The sequence below is a fragment of the Oncorhynchus mykiss genome, chromosome 5 (assembly GCF_057628025.1).
Source record: "Oncorhynchus mykiss isolate SJ-2025 chromosome 5, ASM5762802v1, whole genome shotgun sequence".
Classification (NCBI taxonomy): domain Eukaryota; kingdom Metazoa; phylum Chordata; class Actinopteri; order Salmoniformes; family Salmonidae; genus Oncorhynchus; species Oncorhynchus mykiss.
Genome location: NC_143026.1, coordinates 10,126,856 through 10,153,330, shown reverse-complemented (window position 1 = coordinate 10,153,330; position 26,475 = coordinate 10,126,856). Strand labels below are relative to the sequence as shown.

Below are 26,475 nucleotides of genomic sequence, written 5' to 3'. Positions count from 1 at the left end.
CAATACCGTCCAGGCTGGTACACCACCGTCCAGGCTGGTACACCACCGTCCAGGCTGATACACCACCGTCCAGGCTGGTACAATACCGTCCAGGCTGGTACATTACCGTCCAGGCTGCTACATTACCGTCCAGGCTGGTACACCACCGTCCAGGCTGGTACATTACCGTCCAGGCTGGTACATTACCGTCCAGGCTGGTACACCACCGTCCAAGCTGCTACATTTCCGTCCAGGCTGGTACACCACCATCCAGGCTGGTACATTACCGTCCAGGCTGCTACATTACCGTCCAGGCTGGTACACCACCGTCCAGGCTGATACACCACCGTCCAGGCTGGTACAATACCGTCCAGGCTGGTACACCCCCGTCCAGGCTGGTACATTACCATCCAGTCTGGTACACCACCATCCAGGCTGGTACATTACCGTCCAGTCTGGTACACCACCGTCCAGGCAGATACACTACCGTCCAGGCTGGTACACCACCGTCCAGGCTGGTACACTACCGTCCAGGCTGGTACACCACCGTCCAGGCTGGTACACCACCGTGCAGGCTGCTACATTACCGTCCAAGCTGCTACATTTCCGTCCAGGCTGGTACACCACCGTCCAGGCTGGTACATTACCGTCCAGGCTGCTACATTACCGTCCAGGCTGGTACACCACCGTCCAGGCTGATACACCACCGTCCAGGCTGGTACAATACCGTCCAGGCTGGTACACCACCGTCCAGGCTGGTACACACCCGTCCAGGCTGATACACCACCGTCCAGGCTGGTACAATACCGTCCAGGCTGGTACACCCCCATCCAGGCTGGTACATTACCATCCAGTCTGGTACACCACCGTCCAGGCTGGTACACTACCGTCCAGGCTGGTACACCACCGTCCAGGCTGGTACACCACCGTCCAGGCTGGTACATTACCGTCCAGGCTGCTACATTACCGTCCAGGCTGGTACACTACCGTCCAGGCTGGTACACCACAGTCCAAGCTGATACACTACCGTCCAGGCTGGTACACTTCCATCCAGGCTGGTACACTACCGTTCAGGCTGGTACACCACAGTCCAGGCTGGTACATTACCGTCCAGGCTGGTACACTTCCATCCAGGCTGGTACATTACTGTCCAGGCTGGTACATTACTGTCCAAGCTGCTACATTACCGTCCAGGCTGGTACACCACCGTCCAGGCTGGTACACTACCGTCCAGGCTGGTACACCACAGTCCAAGCTGCTACATTAACGTCCAGGCTGGTACACCACCGTCCAGGCTGGTACACCACCGCCCAGGCTGGTACACTACCGTCCAGGCTGGTACACCACCGTCCAGGCTGGTACACCACCGTCCAGGCTGGTACACCACAGTCCAGGCTGGTACATTACCGTCCAGGCTGGTACACCACCGTTCAATGAAGGAAAGAATGTGCTGGAAGTCCCACCTCTGCTGATGAGATTGAGGAGAAGTGGGATATGATTGGTTACTGGGATTTTTTAAATGACTTGTTAGCTTTTTGTCCTCTAAAAACTTGGAGGTAAATGATGTATAATTACATTTGAAACTTTCCTCTCTTTATCCATCATCCATCCCTCCAAAATGTAATTCTTCCACCGATCCATTGAATGCATCCTTCCATCCACCCACACATTTAAAGCATCCTTCCATCCATCCAACCATTCAATGCATCCTTCCATCAACCCAGACATTTTTCCAACATTTTTCCAACCCACAAATGAAAACAAATTTTCTGAAATATACATCTTTTAGTTTGATTTCCCTTTCTTCTGTAGATCGTCGTTATATTTTTACATTCTAAAAAATGGTAACTTCCACCACTACAATGAAAAATACTAAGACAATTGATAGAAGCACACAGATTTTCTTCAGAAAAGGAACTTTTGGTAGTTTATATATTCAAGCTGGTGTGTGTCTGCTTATCGTTTTAGCCATTTCACAAGTCATATGGCATTCTTTAATTCACATGCATGTTATGGCCTTCTTCCAGGGAGTCTAGAGATAGTGTTGATACACGGCACCACCATGTTCTGGGTTTGTCATTATCCAGGCCTGCTGGGGTTCATGTTCAGCTGACGTTCCTCTAAGACATGCACACACACAGGCACCGTATGTTGTCTGTATGATTCCCTGATCACACTGTGTATGTCAATCAAATCAATTTATTTATAATGCATTTCTTACATCAGCTGATGTCACAAAGTGCTGTACAGAAATCCTGCTTAAAAAGCCATGTCTATTACTATAAATGCTATGTGGAATACAGTAGATTAAAAAATATATATATAATATTTAATACATTGTTGAGAAACCGTAAAATGTATTACTGTATAGCTCCTGAGTGGCACTGCGGTCTAAGGCACTGTATCTCAGTGCAAGAGGCGTCACTACAGTCCCTGGTTCGAATCCTGGTTCGTATCACATCCGGCTGTGATTGGGAGTCCCATAAGGCGGCGCACAATTGGCCCAGGTCGTCTGGGTTTGGCCGGTGTAGGCCGTCATTGTAAATAAGAATTTGTTCTTAACTGACTTGCCCAGTTAAATAAAATAGCTATTTACTATAGCATTTTACTGATGATTGATTGACCCTACTAACTAAATGACACAGTAGGTGGCTTCATTTAATCCTCATTTTGGTGGATTTTGTATTGCTCATAGTTAATAGATGGACTATGAGACAGACTTTATAAGAATATAACACATTTATTGTACATTTCAAGGTCCAATTGCACATCAGTATACACCATTGTGGAGAGGTTGAGAGGTAAACTACAAAACAACTTAACGGTTTTAGTGACAAGTGTCCATACATTTGAGGATATATAGTAATAACAATACAACACTCATATAAAACACTTCCTGCATGATATCCAACACACACGATACAGCATAACACTTTTATCTGCAGGTCTAGTACTTGTAACGAAGTGAACACCCTGGGAAAAAGTGATTTGACTTTCTTCGACAGTAAGTCAATTGTATTGAAGTTCATGAACATTTATCATTTTGCCACCACAATTAAATAGAACACATTGTATACATTCTTACTCAGGTGGTAACTACAGCTGTTCTTCTACACGTACCATATACACACATCACAGGAGGTTGGTGGCACCTTCATTGGGGAGGACAGGCACGTAGTAACGGCTGGAGCAGAATAGGTGGAAAGTGATCAACAACATCAAACACATGGTTTCCACGGTTTCCATGTGTTTGATGCCATTCCATTCGCGCCATTCCAGGTATTATTATGAGCCGTCCTCCACCCAGCAGCCTCCACTGACTCGTATTACATACTTAAACCACTTTGCATTAGTAACAAAGACGAAAACAATCATTCTGAGCAAATGTTAAACTTGGTTTGAGCAATATGAATTCTCGATCATAACTCTTTTAAAGACACCGCCTCCGAAACATTGGCAACGAATAAGTATTTTTTAAACATCCCACTTTGGGCTGGATGTGTCAATGTGCAGTTCATACATGAATAATCTATTATCAGAATTACTGTCTTACTGTAATTAGCCATGAAATCACTAGCTTGAAAGAGACTGTTTTTCGGGAAGCTGTACTTGTCCATTTTCCCTCCATTTTCCAGTTTGATTTCAACTAATGAGCTTCAACCACTTGTCATAATAGTGACAGCTAGCAAGAGGCACATCATGCGCCACAGTAGAGCGAGCGAGAGAGCGATGACGTGCTGCTCATACAGTATCTGCACACAATCTGATATAGTATGCAATTTCCAGGGACCACTTTTGGCTTGTGAGAGCTACTTTCAGAACTACTGGCTAAAAAGTCTACAAAAGTACCTAGTTCTAGGCTAAAAAAGTCTACAAAAGTACTGGATAATCTCTTTAATTCCTATTGAAAATAGTTTGAATATAAAATCTGAATAAGACTCCTTTCCAGTGACATCTATGCCTCTTCTTTAGTTGCTGGTTTGTAGATAACGTTCTGCCTGGAGTCCTTTTTGATACTGCAGAGAAAGGAAATACACAGACTTAGTCTACAAAATGTGTACCTACCTGCAGCCTCTGCTTAACTCAAAGGCATAGGAGTGTACATGTAACCCGTATGATATGACATAACAATGGTCGATATTGACCAGTTTATATAGGTGTATGTATAGCTGTATGCATGTACTATAGTATGTTGGGTGCAGAGGGTCCAACATTAGAAAACATGACGAATCACAGAATCAAGGGAACAAAGAGTTACGAAACGACTTATTCTTATTAAAATAAATCTTTGACAAAGGACATTTTGGTCTTTGACAAAGGACATTTGGTCTTCAGCAATGAACATCTGTTGCATACCAAAACAGAGGCATCTTTCCATGGACTTTGGGTTTTATGATTGGACAGGCAGGCCAAAGACTGTCTTTATTCTGGGAAATACTGGGAACAAAACCAGAACTCATAATATGTCAGAAATGAGAAAATCAAGAAGTCTTACCTACCTAGAGTATTTTTTACGCTGTTGGTATGCATAGAGCGTGAATAGCAGCAAAGTGACGGCAAAGAGAGCTCCGAAGGCTATGGCCAAGATATCTCCTGTAAATCAAGAGATAAATGAGATGTTTACCATGTAGATGTTTTTATAAAACCTACCTTAATAGGGCAGTTACAAACCAATTCTGAATTTTGAAAATGTATCAATTACATATTTTGTTTTTTAATAACTTAATTTAAATACTGTTTAAGAAGTGAATACATGGGAAAGTATTTAAACGGTTTAAACTGTATATCTTATATTTAGTTAGAAGTTGTACACGTTGGATTTGTATTACCGTTGAGCACAGCTTACCTCTTGCTAGGACCTCTACAGAAACATGACAAAAAGAGAGATGTATATTAAAGCATGTTAAACATATTCTTCATCATGTAAAATGTTAAACAGTCCGACATATAAACAGTCTGTGTTCTTGTCACACAGGTAAGGTCAGCATGGTGAACGTATAACATCAGCTCAGAGGCCTTGTTTAACTTCTGATATGTACAATCTACATCTAAATGCCCCGTCAGACACTGATAATAGTGCTCCGGGGTGAAGCTTCCCCTAGATACAGATCTAGGATCAGCTTCCACCTCCCCCAATCCTAACTTTAACCATTAGTGGGGGAAATGAAGTACTGACCCAAGATCAGCGTCTTGGGGAAACTTCACTCGACTCCTATAACAGTTTACCTTTACAAATAAAAGCTCTGGCATCAAAGCCAGTGACATCTATCACATCAATAATGAAAAGTCAAGATGCTGTGTACACACCGCACAGTACACACAGGACTCCAGTTAACTGTATGACAAACAGCCTAAGAGCATGTTCAAGAAAACATTAAGATAAGGGGAGTATGGCTACCACGCGCCACCTGCCCTTATTAAAACCCATGTACGTCCAGAGAATAATTGTCCTATGCACCACCAATGTTTTAACCTGGTCCCAGATCTGTTTGTGCTCACCAGCGTTTTAACCTGGTCCCAGATCTGTTTGTGCTCAGGTCAGCTGCTTATCAACTCCTTGTCACTCTTTGTCATACCAAACCATGTTGATATGATAGCACAAACTGATCTGGGACTAGGCTACCATATTTTTTTCTAAATGGATGACAATTGGGGCCTGCGTAGTCAACACGTGATTATTAGCCCACATTTAAATTACATGGTTGTCCTTCCATATCTAGACTCTCTCGGTGCTCCGCACGACAGCGGCTGCGAGAAGGCACTATTATATATCCTATAACTTCAGGGTCGTCAGAGTTTGACTTTTTTTTATCATACTAAAAATAGTCTTTGGATTAATAATACTTTGCTTACCAGATGGCCCAGTTGATGGCCCTTCACTGTTAGAGGCATCAGTCTCCGACAAGGTGTTGATAGAGATACTTGGATGTCCTGCAACTGCAAGCAAAAACAATGACTTATCTCAATGTTAATGGGAATAGATAGAAAGTACAACATTAATAATAATACTATTAATAATATTATTTATAATAATATTATTAATAATCATATTAATAATAATAATCATATTAATAACAATAGTAATAATATCAATAATCATATTAATAATAATATGATTAATAATCATATTAATAACAATATTAATAATATTAATAATTATATTAATAATAATCATATTAATAACAATATTAATAATATTAATAATCGTATTAATAATAATAGTAATAATATTAATCATCATATTAATTATAATCATATTAATAATCATATTAACAATAATAGTAATAATATTAATAATCACATTAATAATAATAATAATGTTAATATTAATAATATCAATAATCATATTAATAATACTAATATTAATACTCATATTAATAACAATAGTAATAATATTAATAATCATATTAATAATAATCATATTAACAATCATATTAATAATAGTAGTAATAATATGAATACTCACATTAATAATCATGTTAATAATCAAATTATTAATAATAATATTAATAATAATAGCAATAATAGTAATAATATTGATAATATTGATAATAACTATAATAATAACTGTAATAACAGTAATAATATGAATAATAATATCAATGTGAATAGTGTAGTGGTCAGAAGAACATGAATGAATAAACAAATAAATGACAGAATTCCCTAGAGTCGACCACCTGCGGCCTCGCATGCAACCGTCGCACTAATAATATTGGGGCGGCAGGGTAGCCTAGTGGTTAGAGCGTTGGAATAGTAACCGGAAGGTTGCATGTTCAAATCCCTGAGCTGACAAGGTCAGCAAATCTGTTGTTCTGTTCAGGGGCAGATTTTTTACTAGGCAAGTCAGTTAAGAACAAATTCTTATTTTCAATGACGGCCTAGTGGGTTAACTGCCTGTTTAGGGGCAGAACGCCGGCAGAACGCCCCTGAACAGGCAGTTAACCCACTAGGCCGTCATTGAAACTAAAAATTTGTTCTTAACTGACTTGCCTAGTAAAAAATATGAGAAGAAGGAATTTTCAGATTTTCTCGTGAAGGTTGCACGTTACCATGCAATACCCCTGTCTGTGAGTTTGTTTCTGAAAGGTAAGTACTCCCAACCTTTACAAGGTGATACCCATTGAAGTATATGCATTAATGTGTGCTCTGGTCATGAGACTGAACAACATGTATAGAGTGCTAAGACCTGTTAAGGGCACACTGGGTTTCTGTCTTGTGAAACCTCAACAAAAAGTCTCTGGCTTGTAAGATATGTGCAACCAGGACCCTAACCCTTGACCTGGGCTCAGCTTCTCAAATGACGTTGGTCTATAGTTTGTGAATGTCTCTCAAGACAGCAAGGTTGCCTAAGGTGGAACACACGTCAAGTGTGCATAGGGGGATGATGTTTACTAACCGACTATGGTGGGAGTGTCTGTGAACGAGGCAAGGACGTGTCTCCCATGTAGAAGCTGAGGTGCTCTGAAATTCTTGGTCAGGTGCTGGTGTTGGCCTGCTTTCAGTGTGTCCTCCAGAGCAGCCAACTGGAGAACACAACATGGGCACCATCAACATGGTTGTAGATTGAAGATAGATTCTACTGTTATGTTCAGCCCACATGACCCACACAGTTTTCAAACTACCACATAATTGACTTTAATAAATGTCTAGAACAAATTAAAACAGTATCTAGTAGTGCTCTGTCTAAATGTTATTTTTATCTTGTTTGAAGATCTATTTTTAGACATGAAAATACAGACAGTACAAGTAGTAGTGGATCTCTTGTACTCTCAAGGAGGTATTCATGATGCAAGTCAATCTGTAAATCAATCTCCTGGGTTGGTGACCGACCTGCCTCCTGGAAACCCTGGTATCATCACTGACCTGCCTCCTGTACACAATGGTATCATTACTGACCTGCATCCTGTATACTGTGATGGTATCATTACTGACCTGCCTCCTGGACACTGTGATGGTATCATTACTGACCTGCCTCCTGGACACTGTGATGGTATCATTACTGACCTGCCTCCTGGATACTGTGATGGTATCATTACTGACCTGCCACCTGGACACTATGATGGTATCATAACTAACCTGCCTCCTGGACACTGTGATGGTATCATTACTGACCGGCCTCCTGGATACTATGATGGTATCATTACTAACCTGCCTCCTGTAGGCTATGATGGTATCATTACTGACCTGCCTCCTGGACACTGTGATGGTATCATTACTGACCTGCCTCCTGGACACTATGATGGTATCATTCTAACCTGCCTCCTGGACACTGTGATGGTATCATTACTGACCTGCCTCCTGGACACTGTGATGGTATCATTACTGACCTGCCTCCTGGACACTGTGATGGTATCATTACTGACCTGCCTCCTGGACACTATGATGGTATCATTCTAACCTGCCTCCTGGACACTGTGATGGTATCATTACTGACCTGCCTCCTGGACACTGTGATGGTATCATTACTGACCTGCCTCCTGGATACTATGATGGTATCATTACTAACCTGTCTCCTGGACACTGTGATGGTATCATTACTGACCTGCCACCTGGACACCATGATGGTATCATTACTAACCTGCCTCCTGTAGGCTATGATGGTATCATTACTGACCTGCCTCCTGGACACTGTGATGGTATCATTACTGACCTGCCTCCTGGCCACTATGATGCTATCATTACTGACTTGCCTCCTGGATACTGTGATGGTATCATTACTGACCTGCCACCTGGACACTATGATGGTATCATTACTGACCTGCCTCCTGGACACTGTGATGGTATCATTACTGACCTGCCTCCTGGACACTGTGATGGTATCATTACTGACCTGCCTCCTGGACAGTATGATGGTATCATTCTAACCTGCCTCCTGGACACTGTGATGGTATCATTACTGACCTGCCTCCTGGACACTGTGATGGTATCATTACTGACCTGCCTCCTGGACACTGTGATGGTATCATTACTGACCTGCCTCCTGGACACTATGATGGTATCATTCTAACCTGCCTCCTGGACACTGTGATGGTATCATTACTGACCTGCCTCCTGGACACTGTGATGGTATCATTACTGACCTGCCTCCTGGATACTATGATGGTATCATTACTAACCTGTCTCCTGGACACTGTGATGGTATCATTACTGACCTGCCACCTGGACACCATGATGGTATCATTACTAACCTGCCTCCTGTAGGCTATGATGGTATCATTACTGACCTGCCTCCTGGACACTGTGATGGTATCATTACTGACCTGCCTCCTGGCCACTATGATGCTATCATTACTGACTTGCCTCCTGGATACTGTGATGGTATCATTACTGACCTGCCACCTGGACACTATGATGGTATCATTACTGACCTGCCTCCTGGACACTGTGATGGTATCATTACTGACCTGCCACCTGGCTACTATGATGGTATCATTACTGACCTGCCTCCTGGATACTGTGATGGTATCATTACTGACCTGCCTCCTGGACACTGTGATGGTATCATTACTGACCTGCCTCCTGGACACTGTGATGGTATCATTGAACATTGTCCAGTTGACTGTTTGGAAGCAGGGAGGAGTGGTAAGGGAGCCATTATATCTGTAGAAGCGCTCCAGCTTGTTTGGCAAAAGATGACGGACATTGAAGGCAGGGATCTCAGTGTTAGACTCTGGAAAGGTGTAAAATAGTTCATCAATTGTGTGGACCATGTGGGTCCTTAAGCTGTCATTTTGTTTCTCCTTAATGACTATGTCTCTCCTTCTGTTGTGGATTTATTTTAACGCACTACAGTTTCTTTATGGAATACACATTTCCGTGAAAACGGACATTAAAGTACTATCTAATCTAATCACTAAGAATGTGAGAAACACCATGGGGGTTCTTAGTAATCTCTTGTGGACAGACACACATAAATGCTGACTCCCGTTCTCGGCTAGCATACAGAAATCGGTGGTGGTAGTCCATGTTGTTTTTAACTGTAATGCAGTGGATTGGTGACTATGACGTGAACATGTATTGGGTTTAACATCCATACAAGCATTATACTCTGATTTTACCTGAACATAGTGTGAAATATATATAAACATTAGCTTAGATGCAGGCAAAGTTTGCTGGGGGGGAAAGAGGAGATTGGGGATCTTTCCCCAACCCGTTTCCATGGCATTCCCATTGTTTTGGTTGAGTTCCATTGACCTCTTTCCGTATCTATGGAAGGGGAAGCTTTCCACAAGAAGTGAAGACAGTTGTAGGATAAGCTCATAGAGCTAAATGGATGGTTGAAGTGGAGATGCAGGAGGGAAAACCATGCAGCCTTTTTACTTCATGTTATCTTGGCTGAGTTCCTATGTCAAGCACCGGGAAATGGATTCCAACATCTGAGAAAAGGTAAAGTCTTGGTTTTTTTCTTTCATTTAGCCAGTTGCTCGTAATTAGCTGGATGGCTAGATTAGCCCTGAATCTCTACGAGTATTGAATACGTATGACAGCCCCCCCGAAGCGAAAGAACTATGAACGCTCTTACTTCTGCAGATGTCAAATCTAGTAAATGTTGTACGGCCACTGAATTCAAATTGGAATTCATATGTTAGCTATAATACCTGTTGGGGATAATACCAAAGTGGGAATTGAATTCTTGGAATTTACCTAACATTTGAATTGAGAGGAATTAAATATTTTTTTTAAATTAAAAGACTAACCTGGAATTTAATTTAATGAAATGGAATTTACAGGTAGAGGTATTTGAATTAGAATATCATTTTCCCGAATTGACCCCAACCCTGCTGAGAGTTTCTGTTTAGGGGGGTGAAGACTTTGCTCGTCTTGTTAGCATCTTTTCTCATATATCTCCCCTAGAAGCCAATGGAGCATCTGATACCAATTATGCAAGATTTTAGTTCTGGGTTTCCGAGATTAGATTCTCAGTAATACAGTGCTGTTTAATTTTCAGTAAATTTTCTAAAATGATCTTGCTATGTTCATTTTGTGAACCTAGAAAGTATAAATGAGAAAACAGTCTCCAATCTGTTGGACATTTCAAGAAAGGAGTATGTAAACTACATCCAACGTTGTAGTACACAATGTTTTGGCCACAAAAAAAAGGTCTATGGCTAGAGGTGTATCACGGGGTTACCTTCGATGCTGACATCAGCGAGCGCAGACAGGATCTTTTCATAGTTGTCATTCTCATGAAGACCAATCTAAATAAAAAAGAGTCAGAAAGAAGCAGATTAAAGTGATTGCTTCTGTATAATTTATTTAATCATCTCGAGGATTCTTCTGATTAATGTCTGTTTTTAAGTGTGTGAAACCCAAGACAATTGTCTTATCCTAGAATCTTATCCAATAGTGGTGCATGAAAATAGACTAATGACACTTCAAACTTTTGAGTCACCATGATGAGTTATTATGAGGGTACTGGTATAATTCTACATGTGTGGAATAACTTACCCCGATGAAGCCCCCTAATACAGCCAGGCCATCTGATTTGCTGGCTGCCTCGGACAGATTTGCATATTTAGAGTTGTAATGAACTATGTGGATCTGGGAAGAGAAGCATGGGAACGTGATGATTGCACGGAACACCCTTCCATCTCCTACTGCTCAAGTGAACAGCAAACCTGGTTTAAAAAATCAGATAAAGCAACACCTCTCCCCTATTTGACCTGAATATTTTGTATGCATGTATTGATATGTAGGCTATGTGTAAGTGATGGCCTTGATGCTATTGAATATACATTTAATATATGAATATGTAAATGTTAAAGGCCTAGAATATGTAAATGTTAAAAGCCTCGAATAGTAAGTTTTTATTCTCAGAGTTGAGTCAGTACAGACACTGCAAGTGTCAGTGAAACCATGAACACCAGCTAGAAAGAGTTAGTAGTGAATCATGTAAGCGATGTCTTCGGTGCTTCTGGATGTAAATGTAATGTATGAATATGTAAATATGTAAATAGTAAATCCATAGAATATATGAATATGTAAATGTGTAAATGGTAACGTCCTAGAATATGTAAATGTTAAAGCCACAGAACATATGAATATGTAAATATGTTAATGAAAAAAGCCCTAGAATGTGTAAATATGTAAATGTTAAAAGCCTAGAATATTGGGTTTCTTTTCTCAGTACTGAGTAAGTACAGAACTTTTTTCTTGTTATACATTTCTGTAGTTCTGTCCTTGAGCTCTTCTCGTCTATTAATGTACTGTATTATGTCATGTTTCATGTTTTGTGTAACCCTGGAAGAGGTGTTGATGCTATCGCAACAGCTTATGGGGTCCCAATAAAATACTAAAATAGCTGTGTTGTCTTGTCAGTGTTGTCGCTTTTAGTATGTTGACAATGAGCCACATGCCAAAGACAACTTCCTGTCTTGACATATACATTTGATGGGCAATAAAAGGAGTTTGAGTTTAAACTAATTGAACCTGCAATAATTCTGGGGCATTTTTTCATTTCCCCAGTATTTCTGACTTCCTCACCTCTGCAGGGAAGTGGACGTTATCTATGGTGTGTTCAGATCCTGGCACCTCTTTGGTCCCCCAGTGGAAATGCAGTTGGGCGGCCCGGAACTCGTTGTCAAACCCACTGGTGATGCGCATGGTGTTGGGCAGGACCAGCTGCACTGGAGACACACACAGGGCACAACAACTACTTGGTTCTATTCAGTTTTTCCAGTGTAGAACCCTCTGCAAAGCCATCCACGTTTTGGTACAGCTTTATAAGGAACAATGTTGCCTAATAAATGTTGCTTGTACCGTCAATTTAATGCATATTGGACGGCCAGGAACTTACAGGTATGGCCGTTGTTCAACAGTGTCAATGCTGAGCTGTCTGTCAGATCATAGTCCTCCAGAGTTATGGGTGGCAGGCTGCGGTCATAGAGGGCTCTCCTGGTATCAATGTCAATGGGAGACTGGGATTTTCCACTGCAGTGTGAGAACTCAGAGGACCAGGCAGCTTGATCTGTCAATAGGATGTGGGGAAATTATTAACAGAACAATGGCCCTTCGGCAGTGTGACTTAGTTAATGATAAGACACGGCTCTCTTCTTATGAACACAAGTTTTTTGCACATGAGATTTACACAGGAAATCCCAGAAGTCACTTCAAGTGTCAAAATGAAACTATGAACACCAGCAAGAAAAAGTTAGTAAGGAATCATGAAATACTAAATAGTGATGACCACCAGGAAATAGTGGTGACCACCAGGAAATAGTGATGACCACCAGGAAATAGTGATGACCACCAGGAAATAGTGGTGACCACCAGGAAATAGTGATGACCACCAGGAAATAGTGATGACCACCAGGAAATAGTGATGACCACCAGGAAATAGTGGTGACCACCAGGAAATAGTGATGACCACCAGGAAATAGTGATGACCACCAGGAAATAATAATGAATAAGCTGCATACCGTCTTATTTAACTCCAGGACGACAATATTTGATTAATGATGTGGAAGTATTAATGTGTTTAATTTTAACACCTGTAACAAGAGGCTATAAATTAAAGTTCCTGATCACAACCAGTCATAAAGAGATCAAACAAAATTATTATTATTATTATCAATTAACTGTTTAATAACTATCGATCTTAGGTCACGCTAACTTCACTCATTCAGTTACATTATGGCTTCTTCTCACTAAGTAATACCAAGCTACAGGTACCAGATCGATCGCGGAGGTGGACATTAACAGTGGTACGTTCCACTCATATCAATGAAGACTAGATTCTAAGTAAGGTGTCTTGAGTATTGGTAGAGTTGACATCTCTGGCTTACATTATGATCTTATTTTACCACCGTAACTAAAACAAAATATGGTTCTCTCTTTAATACAGATATGATAAGCCTTTCTTTGAGCGACAGAAAAAGAGACTTGTGTTGGTAACTGATAGTTGGACTGATAAGGCAGATTAGCCTGTGCAGAGAGAAGGATACAGTGCATGTATTTTCGTAATAACAACGTTTGTGTATGTTTACCTTCGTAGCCCCAGTGTCCACCATGAGGGACACCTGCAGAAAAAGAGGGAAGAGGGTTAATTCATCAGTGATTTGTGGTGAAAGGCAGCAAAACAATATGAGCAAGCATGAATATATGCATTTGTGAGTTTATAATTTTACTGGTTACAAAAAAAGCTGACGTTATATTAGAGAATAATTCTTCAAACTGTTTTGTGGCTAAAGCTTCAGGCTAACAGGTTGTCTCCTCTGATCTTGAAATATTGTGTCTATTAAAGTTAATTGCAAACTATGCTAAAGCAACATCAGGCTATTGCAGCAACCAAACAGAAATTGGCAAAAATCACTTGGATTACAAGGCTGGGACATGGAACAACTGTAACCCATTCTTATGTGTTAGGCTAACCCAATACATATCCGTTTACGACCAAAGTACATATTTAGGCATAACTGTACAATTCTGGTCAACCATTCAGGATGTATTTCATCAGCGCAGGTTCCTTAAATGGTTAAAAAGGAAGCAGCCAAGTTGAAAGAGCCAAGTATCTGAGCACTCTGGTTCTGGATGACGCAGATATTTGCTATTACTCTTTTAACCACACACACAATCATAACTGTTTGCTATTGTGTGAATGAGTCCATTATCAATCCCCACTGTATGCCCTTGTGTGAATGAGTATATTATCCAGCCTGCCAGTAAAGGCGTCAGCATGCTTCAGTTCGTCTGGCGCTTTGCGGAGAACCGAACAGTAGAGAACCTCACGAGTGTACTCGCATACTCACTTAAAAGACTTTCACTTGAAAAACTTGAAAAAAGCTGCAATAGTACTATTTGTCCATTTTGAGACACCGTAGCCAGTAGACACTTCCTCAAAATAGTCAGAATACATTTTTATTTTATTTATTTCACCTTTATTTAGCCAGGTAGGCTAGTTGAGAACAAGATCTCATTTGCAACTGCGATCTGGCCAAGATAAAGCAAAGCAGTTCGACACATACAACGACACACACATGGAATAAACAAACATACACTACTCAAAAAAATAAAGGGAACACTTAAACAACACAATGTAACTCCAAGTCAATCACACTTCTGTGAAATCAAACTGTCCACTTAGGAAGCAACACTGATTGACAATAAATGTCACATGCTGTTGTGCAAATGGAATAGACAACAGGTGGAAATTATAGGCAATTAGCAAGACACCCCCAATAAAGGAGTGGTTCTGCAGGTGGTGACCACAGACCACTTCTCAGTTCCTATGCTTCCTGGCTGATGTTTTGGTCACTTTTGAATGCTGGCGGTGCTTTCACTCTAGTGGTAGCATGAGACGGAGTCTACAACCCACACAAGTGGCTCAGGTAGTGCAGCTCATCCAGGATGGCACATCAATGCGAGCTGTGGCAAGAAGGTTTGCTGTGTCTGTCAGCGTAGTGTCCAGAGCATGGAGGCGCTACCAGGAGACAGGCCAGTACATCAGGAGCCGTGGAGGAGGCCGTAGGAGGGCAACAACCCAGCAGCAGGACCACTACCTCCGCCTTTGTGCAAGGAGGAGCAGGAGGAGCACTGCCAGAGCCCTGCAAAATGACCTCCAGCAGGCCACAAATGTGCATGTGTCTGCTCTGAGCACATGTGACAGAGTCTGGAGACGCCGTGGAGAACATTCTGCTGCTTGCAACATCCTCCAGCATGACCGGTTTGGCGGTGGGTCAGTCATGGTGTGGGGTGGAATTTCTTTGGGGGGCCGCACAGCCCTCCATGTGCTCGCCAAAGGTAGCCTGACTGCCATTAGGTGATGAGATCCTTAGACCCCTTGTGAGACCATATGCTGGTGCGGTTGGCCCTGGGTTCCTCCTAATGCAAGACAATGCTAGACCTCATGTGGCTGGAGTGTGTCAGCAGTTCCTGCAAGAGGAAGGCATTGATGCTATGGACTGGCCCTCCCGTTCCCCAGACCTGAATCCAATTGAGCACATCTGGGACATCATGTCTCGCTCCATCCACCAACGCCACGTTGCACCACAAACTGTTCAGGAGTTGGCGGATGCTTTAGTCCAGGTTTGGGAGGAGATCCCTCAGGAGACCATCCGCCAACTCATCAGGAGTATGCCCAGGCGTTGTAGGGAGGTCATACATGCACGTGGAGGCCACATACACTACTGAGCCTCATTTTGACTGGTTTTAAGGACATTACATCAAAGTTGGATCAGCCTGTAGTGTGGTTTTTCACTTCAATTTTGAGTGTGACTCCAAATCCAGACCTCCATGTGTTGATAAATTTGATTTCCATTGATAATTTTTGTGTGATTTTGTTGTCAGCACATTCAACTATGTAAAGAAAAAAATATTTAATAAGAATATTTCATTCATTCAGATCTAGGATGTGTTATTTTAGTGTTCCCTTTATCTTTTTGAGCAGTGTACAATCAATAATACAGTATAAAAATCTATATACAGCATGTGCAAATGAGGTAGGATAAGAAAGGTAAGGCAATAAATAGGCCATGGTGGCAAAGTAATTACAATATAGCAATTAAACACTGGAATAGTATGATGTGCAGAAGATGAATGTGCAAGTAGAGATACTGGGGTGCAAAGGAGCAAGATAAATAAATAAATAAATACAGTATGGGGATGAGGTAGATTGGATGGGCTATTTACAGATGAGCTATGTACAGGTGCAGTGATCTGTGAGCTCCTCTGACAGCTGGTGCTTAAAACTAGTGAGGGAGGTAAGAGTCTCCAGCTTCAGAGATTTCTGCAGTTAGTTCCAGTCATTGGCAGCAGAGAACTGGAAGGAGAGGCGGCCAGAGGAAGAATTGCTACGGGTGGATGCTGCTATGGTGACCAGTGAGCTGAGATACGGTGGGGCTTTACCTAGCAGAGACTTGTAGATGACCTGGAGCCAGTGGGTTTGGCGACGAGTATGAAGCGAGGGCCAACCAACGAGAGCATACAGTAAGCAGTGGTGGTTAGTATATGGGGCTTTGGTGACAAAACAGATGGCGCTGTGATAGACTGAATCCAATTTGTTGAGTAGAGTGTTGGAGGCTATTTTGTAAATGACATCGCCGAAGTCAAGGATCGGTAGGATGGTCAGTTTTACTGAGTGAAGGATGCTTTGTTTGCGAAATAGGAAGCCGATTCTAGATTTAATTTTGGATTGGAGATGTTTAATGTGAGTCTGGAAGGAGAGTTTACAGTCTAACCAGACACCTAGGTATTTGTCCACATATTCTAAGTCAGAACCGTCCAGAGTAGTGATGCTGGATGGGCGGGCAGGTGCAGGCAGCGATCGGTTGAAGAGCATGCATTTAGTTTTACTTGCATTTAAGAGCAGTTGGAGGCCACGGAAGGAGAGTTGTATGGCATTAAAGCTCATCTGGAGGTTAGTTAACACAGTGTCCAAAGAAGGGCCAGAGGTATACATAATGGTGTTGTCTGTGTAGAGTTGGATCCAAGAATCACCAGCAACGAGAGTGACATCATTGATGTACATGTATACAGAGAAGAGAGTCGGCCCAAGAATGGAACCCTGTGGCACCCCCATAGAGACTGCCAGAGATCCAGACAACAAGCCCTCCGATTTGACATACTGAACTCTATCAGAGAAGTAGTTGGTGAACCAGGTGAGGCAATCATTTGAGAAACCAAGGCTGTTGAGTCTGCCAATAAGAATGTTGTGATTGACAGAGTTGAAAGCCTTACCCAGGTCGATGAATACGGCTGCACAGTAATGTCTCTTATGGTTATGGTAGTTATGATATCGTTTAGGACCTTGAGCGTGGCTGAGGTGCACCCATGATACGGGTACGGTTAGATTCTAAATGTTCGGTAATCGTTTTGTTAACTTGGCTTTCAAAGACCTTAGAATGGCAGGGTAGAATAGATATAGGTCTGTAAGCAGTTTGGGTCATAAGCTAAGATTTTAAAAAATATGTCATTAATTTTGACGTTATGCAGAGATCTTAGTCACGCAATTTTACATCTAACTAGGATGTTTGATGCAGTATTTTTAAATGAAAAAAAATGCATGAAAATGAGCGTAGACTTTAACTTGCCTCAAGAAAAAAAATGGTGTGCCTGAACAGCCTTAAAAAAAACCACTGAAGTCCAAAATGAACAAAAACTTCAACTGCACAAACTCTTCCAAACTGTTTTGGCTGAGAAGCGAGCGGACGCCTTTAAACCTTGATCAGGGGGATCAGACGGGATAGAGAGCCAGGTTCCTAAGGGATCAGACGGGACAGAGAGCCAGGTTCCTAAGGGATCAGACGGGACAGAGAGCCAGGTTCCTAAGGGATCAGACGGGACAGAGAGCCAGGTTCCTAAGGGATCAGACGGGACAGAGAGCCAGGTTCCTAAGGGATCAGACGGGACAGAGAGCCAGGTTCCTAAAGGATCAGACGGGACAGAGAGCCAGGTAGAAGGGTCCAAACAGGGGTAGAAGGGTCCAAACAGCCTGATTGGAAAACCCCGGGTCATTGTTGCGTTACATGGGCCCTGAGCCACCAGGGAGACAGAGGAGACAGACTGGCCTCCATTGTAAATAGCTCCATTGTGAGCATGTCATCACCTAAAGACATGCCTGATGATGATATCATCAGAATGTTGACATCACTACAACTGTGATCCAATTTGGAATACAGTTATCCCCCTTTAAGAATAGACCATAGGACTGGACTGAGGAATCTTAGTGAGAAGTTTGATGCATTGAACAACTGGCAGTGAGACTTGACTGTGAAAACCTCACTGTGTCTGTCTGAGACATACTTTAGGAAGGGAGGTGACCCTTCATTTTGAAACCGGTAGTTCTGTGAGTGACGTCTTCAGACTTCATTTAGAAACTGGTGAGGAGTCACCCACTGCACACAGCCAGACTGAGTTGACTTTCAGTTAGGTTTAATTTTCTCAAAAAGGTTACCGTTTTTTAAAATTTTATTTCAGTTTACACATTTTCCCCCCTAGTTTTAGTTTACTATAGCAACCTCGGCAACAACTTTGGAGGGAACGTTCAGTTGATTCACCTGTCTGTTTGATGTATGGATATACTTAGTGTACCACTGAGAAAAGCCACAAGCAGAACCCCAAGTTTAACACTTGGTCAGTAAATCATGAATTCAATATTTTACCCCAACATTGGTGATGCCTCTTTTTTTTTCATTCTACGGTTTAAAAAGAGCCACCATACTATTGGTTTGTGGGTGTGTCTCTGCGGCAGGCAGCCACACAGAAGACAGTAGTGTATTACTGCTATCGAGTCTGACACGTGGAAAGCCTGGCTGATGAAATGCCAGACTGCACATTCTGAATCACTGCACCTTTTGCCAGGGCAAATGGACTCTACGTGCCTTTAAAAACGTACAGTCAAGTCTCAAGGCAGAATGTGCTGTGATTCAGAATGTGCAGTCTGGCATTTAGTACCTCACTCCTTCCACAGTACGTCAGTAGAAGGGAAAACCTGATGTCAGTATTTTTGAGTCATTTCAAATAAATGTTACTATATTAGTCCACCTCATTCGAAATAATTGCATTATTACGCCAAAAGATGCTAAAGAAGCACAAATTTGCTTTTATTATTAGGTAGCTGTAATTCGACTTTTATATTGCCCATAAGGTGGATGAACATTAATTACAGTTAGGTTACAATGGTTACAATTTAATTGGGTGTAAATACTTTTCTATAAACTACTTTACCAAATCCCACTGCATCCGATTATTGTATCAAAAGAAAGATACGAGTTAGAAATGAAAGCCCTTCCTATTCCTCAACAAGGATGTGTTAAAGTAAATGTTGAACTTTTATTTAGACAGTTCAAAATACCGCTGAGGCCAAATTTAGTTTCAAACAACCAACATGGAAGCATGTCTCTGTGTGAAAATAAACAGAAAATGTGTTTGTTCTCACAAGTGCTTAATATGGATTAGTAAACTCACTGTTTTGGTATTTGTAAACACTGAAACCCTAATAAGTTTGTTGGGCAACTTCCATCGATGCCAAAAATCTTGTTTTAAAAGAGCTAAAGGATTCCTTGTTTTTGGAACTAAATGAAAATCTTCAAGTATTTTCAAAGGTCTGATTATTTGGACAAAATAATGTAACTTTTTTTCTTTCTTCTTTTTTTTAACATATTCTATCCATATTGGCTGTCTACTTAGCCAAACACAGCATGTCCTTTAGGGACAGCTATCTTTTTGACATATTCTATCCATATTGGCTGTCTACTTAGCCAAACACAGCATGTCCTTTAGGGACAGCTATCTTTTTGACATATTCTATCCATATTGGCTGTCTACTTAGCCAAACACAGCATGTCCTTTAGGGACAGCTATCTTTTTGACATATTCTATCCATATTGGCTGTCTACTTAGCCAAACACAGCATGTCCTTTAGGGACAGCTATCTTTTTGACATATTCTATCCATATTGGCTGTCTACTTAGCCAAACACAGCATGTCCTTTAGGGACAGCTATCTTTTTGACATATTCTATCCATATTGGCTGTCTACTTAGCCAAACACAGCATGTCCTTTAGGGACAGCTATCTTTTTAACATATTCTATCCATATTGGCTGTCTACTTAGCCAAACACAGCATGTCCTTTAGGGACAGCTATCTTTTTGACATATTCTATCCATATTGGCTGTCTACTTAGCCAAACACAGCATGTCCTTTAGGGACAGCTATCTTTTTAACATATTCTATCCATATTGGCTGTCTACTTAGCCAAACACAGCATGTCCTTTAGGGACAGCTATCTTTTTAACATATTCTATCCATATTGGCTGTCTACTTAGCCAAACACAGCATGTCCTTTAGGGACAGCTATCTTTTTGACATATTCTATCCATATTGGCTGTCTACTTAGCCAAACACAGCATGTCCTTTAGGGACAGCTATCTTTTTGACATATTCTATCCATATTGGCTGTCTACTTAGCCAAACACAGCATGTCCTTTAGGGACAGCTATCTTTTTGACATATTCTATCCATATTGGCTGTCTACTTAGCCAAACACAGCATGTCCTTTAGGGACAGCTATCTTTTTGACATATTCTATCCATATTGGCTGTCTACTTAGCCAAACACAGCATGTCCTTTAGGGACAGCTATCTTTTTGACATATTCTATCCATATTGGCTGTCTACTTAGCCAAACACAGCATGTCCTTTAGGGACAGCTATCTTTTTAACATATTCTATCCATATTGGCTGTCTACTTAGCCAAACACAGCATGTCCTTTAGGGACAGCTATCTTTTTAACATATTCTATCCATATTGGCTGTCTACTTAGCCAAACACAGCATGTCCTTTAGGGACAGCTATCTTTTTAACATATTCTATCCATATTGGCTGTCTACTTAGCCAAACACAGCATGTCCTTTAGGGACAGCTATCTTTTTAACATATTCTATCCATATTGGCTGTCTACTTAGCCAAACACAGCATGTCCTTTAGGGACAGCTATCTTTTTAACATATTCTATCCATATTGGCTGTCTACTTAGCCAAACACAGCATGTCCTTTAGGGACAGCTATCTTTTTAACATATTCTATCCATATTGGCTGTCTACTTAGCCAAACACAGCATGTCCTTTAGGGACAGCTATCTTTTTAACATATTCTATCCATATTGGCTGTCTACTTAGCCAAACACAGCATGTCCTTTAGGGACAGCTATCTTTTTGACATATTCTATCCATATTGGCTGTCTACTTAGCCAAACACAGCATGTCCTTTAGGGACAGCTATCTTTTTAACATATTCTATCCATATTGGCTGTCTACTTAGCCAAACACAGCATGTCCTTTAGGGACAGCTATCTTTTTAACATATTCTATCCATATTGGCTGTCTACTTAGCCAAACACAGCATGTCCTTTAGGGACAGCTATCTTTTTGACATATTCTATCCATATTGGCTGTCTACTTAGCCAAACACAGCATGTCCTTTAGGGACAGCTATCTTTTTAACATATTCTATCCATATTGGCTGTCTACTTAGCCAAACACAGCATGTCCTTTAGGGACAGCTATCTTTTTAACATATTCTATCCATATTGGCTGTCTACTTAGCCAAACACAGCATGTCCTTTAGGGACAGCTATCTTTTTAACATATTCTATCCATATTGGCTGTCTACTTAGCCAAACACAGCATGTCCTTTAGGGACAGCTATCTTTTTAACATATTCTATCCATATTGGCTGTCTACTTAGCCAAACACAGCATGTCCTTTAGGGACAGCTATCTTTTTAACATATTCTATCCATATTGGCTGTCTACTTAGCCAAACACAGCATGTCCTTTAGGGACAGCTATCTTTTTAACATATTCTATCCATATTGGCTGTCTACTTAGCCAAACACAGCATGTCCTTTAGGGACAGCTATCTTTTTGACATATTCTATCCATATTGGCTGTCTACTTAGCCAAACACAGCATGTCCTTTAGGGACAGCTATCTTTTTGACATATTCTATCCATATTGGCTGTCTACTTAGCCAAACACAGCATGTCCTTTAGGGACAGCTATCTTTTTGACATCCCCATTTTGCTTCATAAATCCAATGTTACAGAATGTTCATCCAGAAGCTTTAAACAGTTTTAGTTTAGTCTTGTTCTTCAGGAAAACCTGTCTCAGCCATATCAAAAAAACGTATGTATAAATCATGTGTATAAAATTGGCTAGATCCAATATTTGAGACCAGATGCTGCCAAGTCAAGTGTGTAGTCTACAGTGTCAACGCTAGTCTTATGAGGGGAGACATGGTTTATAGGACTTGTCTTGCTGTCTCCACTGTGTAACTTCCTGTCAAAGACAGACTGAGTCAGCCACGATGAAACATCATTGGTTTAGTTGTCAGTACTCCCAATACAGCACGTATCCCAGTGACTTTGCCTGTACCCCCCCCCCCCCCCGAAAAATATCACACACGCACTGCACTGTTGGCTGAGGAAAATTCAAACTTTTTTATTTTTTTGAATGAATTCCTGTGAGGCTTGTGTTCAGATCTGAGGTATTTTCTTTGGGACCAAGCACTTAATTGTAAGCTGTCAGTAGAGTCCAACCTGACGGAAATTGGTTTTACAGTGACAATATTAAATAATTTAAATTAAGAAATTAGGCTGCCATTGGAATATCATAAAGAGCAACAATTGAAGGTTTACATGTCATGAAAAGAAATGGATGTAAAATATGATTTTGAATCTTGAAATCCTTACTTTGATTACTCGTGTATGTCATGATGGAACATCTCTAACCAGCTAAAAACAAACAAATGGTACAATAGACTGGTTAAATACTGAATATTGCCTAGTGTTCCAATCTCAGGTGTAGGCCTCCTCCTGTTGAAATCAAATACATTGAACTAGGAAGCACTAAGTCATCACTTGTTGGAATATAATACTCTGCATAAACAATATCCTCAAACTATTTGTTGAAATTTGAGATAATACTGTAGGTTATAACATAATCAATACTCCTTTCCCTGCCCCAGTATGTCTCGTCCATTGTCCAAAGTCTAAAGGAAGGACTTGTTTATCTAGGTGATAATTGCGTCTGACACAATTAGGTGACTTATCTGCACTGGTAAATAAGCCTGAGGTGATCTGGAGGAGTGATTATGACAGTGGTGAAAAACACTGGCTCTATTTTCCTCGTGTTAGAACGCTTACCCACACACATCCGCAGCTTTGCCTAATCACTCTTACAGGCTTTAAAACACATGTTTTGGGTTTAAATATTTTTTTTAATGAACTTTAATCAAAACCATTTTGATAAGACTTGCATAAAAGGTGAAAATTATTGCTGGAAAAACTAGCTTTTGAATACAAACTTGAGTAACAGTCTTTATTGAGATGTTACAATAAAAAAAAGCATTATTGTAAAAAAAAAAACATTTTTAAATCTAACCAAGTATTCAAATAAAAAAGTGAATCATGAATGAATCTCGAAATGAAGCAATGAAGCAATACCAAAGACCTTGTCTTCTGAACTGAAACCAGGTCCACTGTCCATTCAACGTTTAACCAACGTCTTCTGAACTGAAACCAGGTCCACTGTCCATTCAACGTTTAGCCAACGTCTTCTGAACTGAAACCAGGTCCTCTGTCCATTCAACGTTTAGCCAACGTCTTCTGAACTGAAACCAGGTCCACTGTCCATTCAACGTTTAGCCAACGTCTTCTGAACTGAAACCAGGTCCACTGTCCATTCAACGTTTAGCCAACGTCTTCTGAACTGAAACCAGGTCCACTGTCCATTCAACGTTTAGCCAACGTCTTCTGAACTGAAACCAGGTCCACTGTCCATTCAACGTTTAGCCAACGTCTTCTGAACTGAAACCAGGTCCACTGTCCATTCAACGTTTAGCCAACGTCTTCTGAACTGAAACCAGGTCCACTGTCCATTCAACGTTTAGCCAACGTCTTCTGAAGCACCATACACATCACACTACTACACACATCACACAGCTACACACATCACAAATCACACTACTACACACATCACACAGCTACACACATCACAAATCACACTGCTACACACGTCACACTGCTACACACATCACACAGCTACACACATCACAAATCACACTACTACACAAATCACACTAAACAACATAAAACATCCCACCTGACCAGTTGAAATAACACCACCACTAAACAACATAAAACATCCCACCTGACCAGTTGAAATAACACCACCACTAAACAACGTAAAACATCCCACCTCACCAGTTGAAATAACACCACCACTCAACAACATAAACATCCCACCTGACCAGTTGAAATAACACCACCACTAAACAACATAAAACATCCCACCTGACCAGTTGAAATAACACCACCACTAAACAACATAAAACATCCCACCTGACCAGTTGAAATAACACCACCACTAAACAACATAAAACATCCCACCTGACCAGTTGAAATAACACCACCACTAAACAACATAAAACATCCCACCTGACCAGTTGAAATAACACCACCACTAAACAACATAAAACATCCCACCTGACCAGTTGAAATAACACCATCACTAAACAACGTAAAACATCCCACCTGACCAGTTGAAATAACACCACCACTAAACAACATAAAACATCCCACCTGACCAGTTGAAATAACACCACCACTAAACAACATAAAACATCCCACCTGACCAGTTGAAATAACACCACCACTAAACAACATAAAACATCCCACCTGACCAGTTGAAATAACACCACCACTAAACAACATAAAACATCCCACCTGACCAGTTGAAATAACACCACCACTAAACAACATAAAACATCCCACCTGACCAGTTGAAATAACACCACCACTAAACAACATAAAATATCCCACCTGACCAGTTGAAATAACACCACCTTGCTGGGTCAGTTGCAGCCACAACACTCACCTTTAGGATGATGCTCCCCGCTGTCCTTCTCACTGCTCCCGCCATCCTCCTCTTCGGAGGATGAGGAAGAGGAGGATGCATTTAGCACCAAACCATGGAGGAAGAGGAGGGTGAGGAAGATCTTGAGAATCATCTGGTCAAGGTATTGTTAGGATCTCCTGTGTCAAATGAGCACTGTGGCAGTTCTCTGAAAATGGTCTGTCAGGTATTCAGTCGACAGTTAAACTATGTCATGAAGTTTACTGTCTGTCTGTTAGGTAGTCTGCAGTTAGACTATGTAATGAAGTCTACTGTCTGTCTCTCAGGTAGTCTGCAGATAGACTATGTAAGGAAGTCTACTGTCCGTCTGTGTTCAGTCAAACTGTCTTTAGTGAGACAGCACCCAGCTAGTTATCAACCGGACACTCAGTAGTCATTTTGTCCTGAGAAGAGAAATGTTCAGCTAGGCAACAGAGCACGTTTCAACAGAGCACGTTTCCACAAAGCACACTTAGCAAGAAGGTAAGAGGAGTAAAGTTGTCTTCAATATGCCCAGCTTCAGTCTTCATACTCTCTCTTCACTCATTGACCTGTGTCTCCTCTCCTTCACCGTTACTGGATCCAGGGCCAGGACATCTGGGCTGGGCTTTTTAAAGGCAACTCAGAGGACAGCCCAGGCACCAATCAGGAGCCTAGGAACTGCTCAAGGTGCCTGGTACATCCCCTGTTCTCCCCCACCTCCCTCTCTTTCTGCTGGACTAGACCCACACACAGGCACAGTCGGTCAGACACACACACTTGTGCACAATTTCACACACACAGTCCCTATCTAATCTCCTGCCTTGTCAGACTCTCTCTTTCTCTATCTCTCAGTCCCTATAGCTGCACAGAGCAAAGTCCAGAGGACTGCCAAGAGGAGGTATGAGAGGGGGAGTTTGATGGAGTGAGGAGAAATGCAGGTAATGATAAGGGCAGTCAGGAATCAATGAAATATCAAAGTGAAAAATAAATAAATTAAGATGTATTGTCACATACACCGGATAGGTGACGTGTGTTGTTTTATAGGAGTCAGTCAGAGTAGTACTGTGCCCCTGGAGCAAATTACGGTTAAGTGCCTTTACTCAAGGACATATAAACATGTTTG

General features: G+C 41.3%; 1 protein-coding gene across 1 annotated transcript; it reads right to left on the bottom strand.

The window, feature by feature from the left end:
• Positions 1-2,699: 2,699 nt before the first annotated feature.
• Positions 2,700-26,195, bottom strand: ca9 (carbonic anhydrase 9). The gene is made up of 12 exons (XM_036976726.2): positions 25,353-26,195; positions 13,965-13,997; positions 12,776-12,946; positions 12,463-12,605; positions 11,428-11,520; positions 11,111-11,177; positions 9,492-9,649; positions 7,376-7,502; positions 5,833-5,916; positions 4,826-4,840; positions 4,479-4,572; positions 2,700-3,995 (listed from the first exon to the last, which is right to left on the bottom strand). Exons 1-12 carry the CDS (start codon positions 25,483-25,485, stop codon positions 3,935-3,937), a joined length of 1,179 nt encoding a protein of 392 aa, XP_036832621.1. The 5' UTR covers positions 25,486-26,195; the 3' UTR covers positions 2,700-3,934.
• Positions 26,196-26,475: the final 280 nt, after the last annotated feature.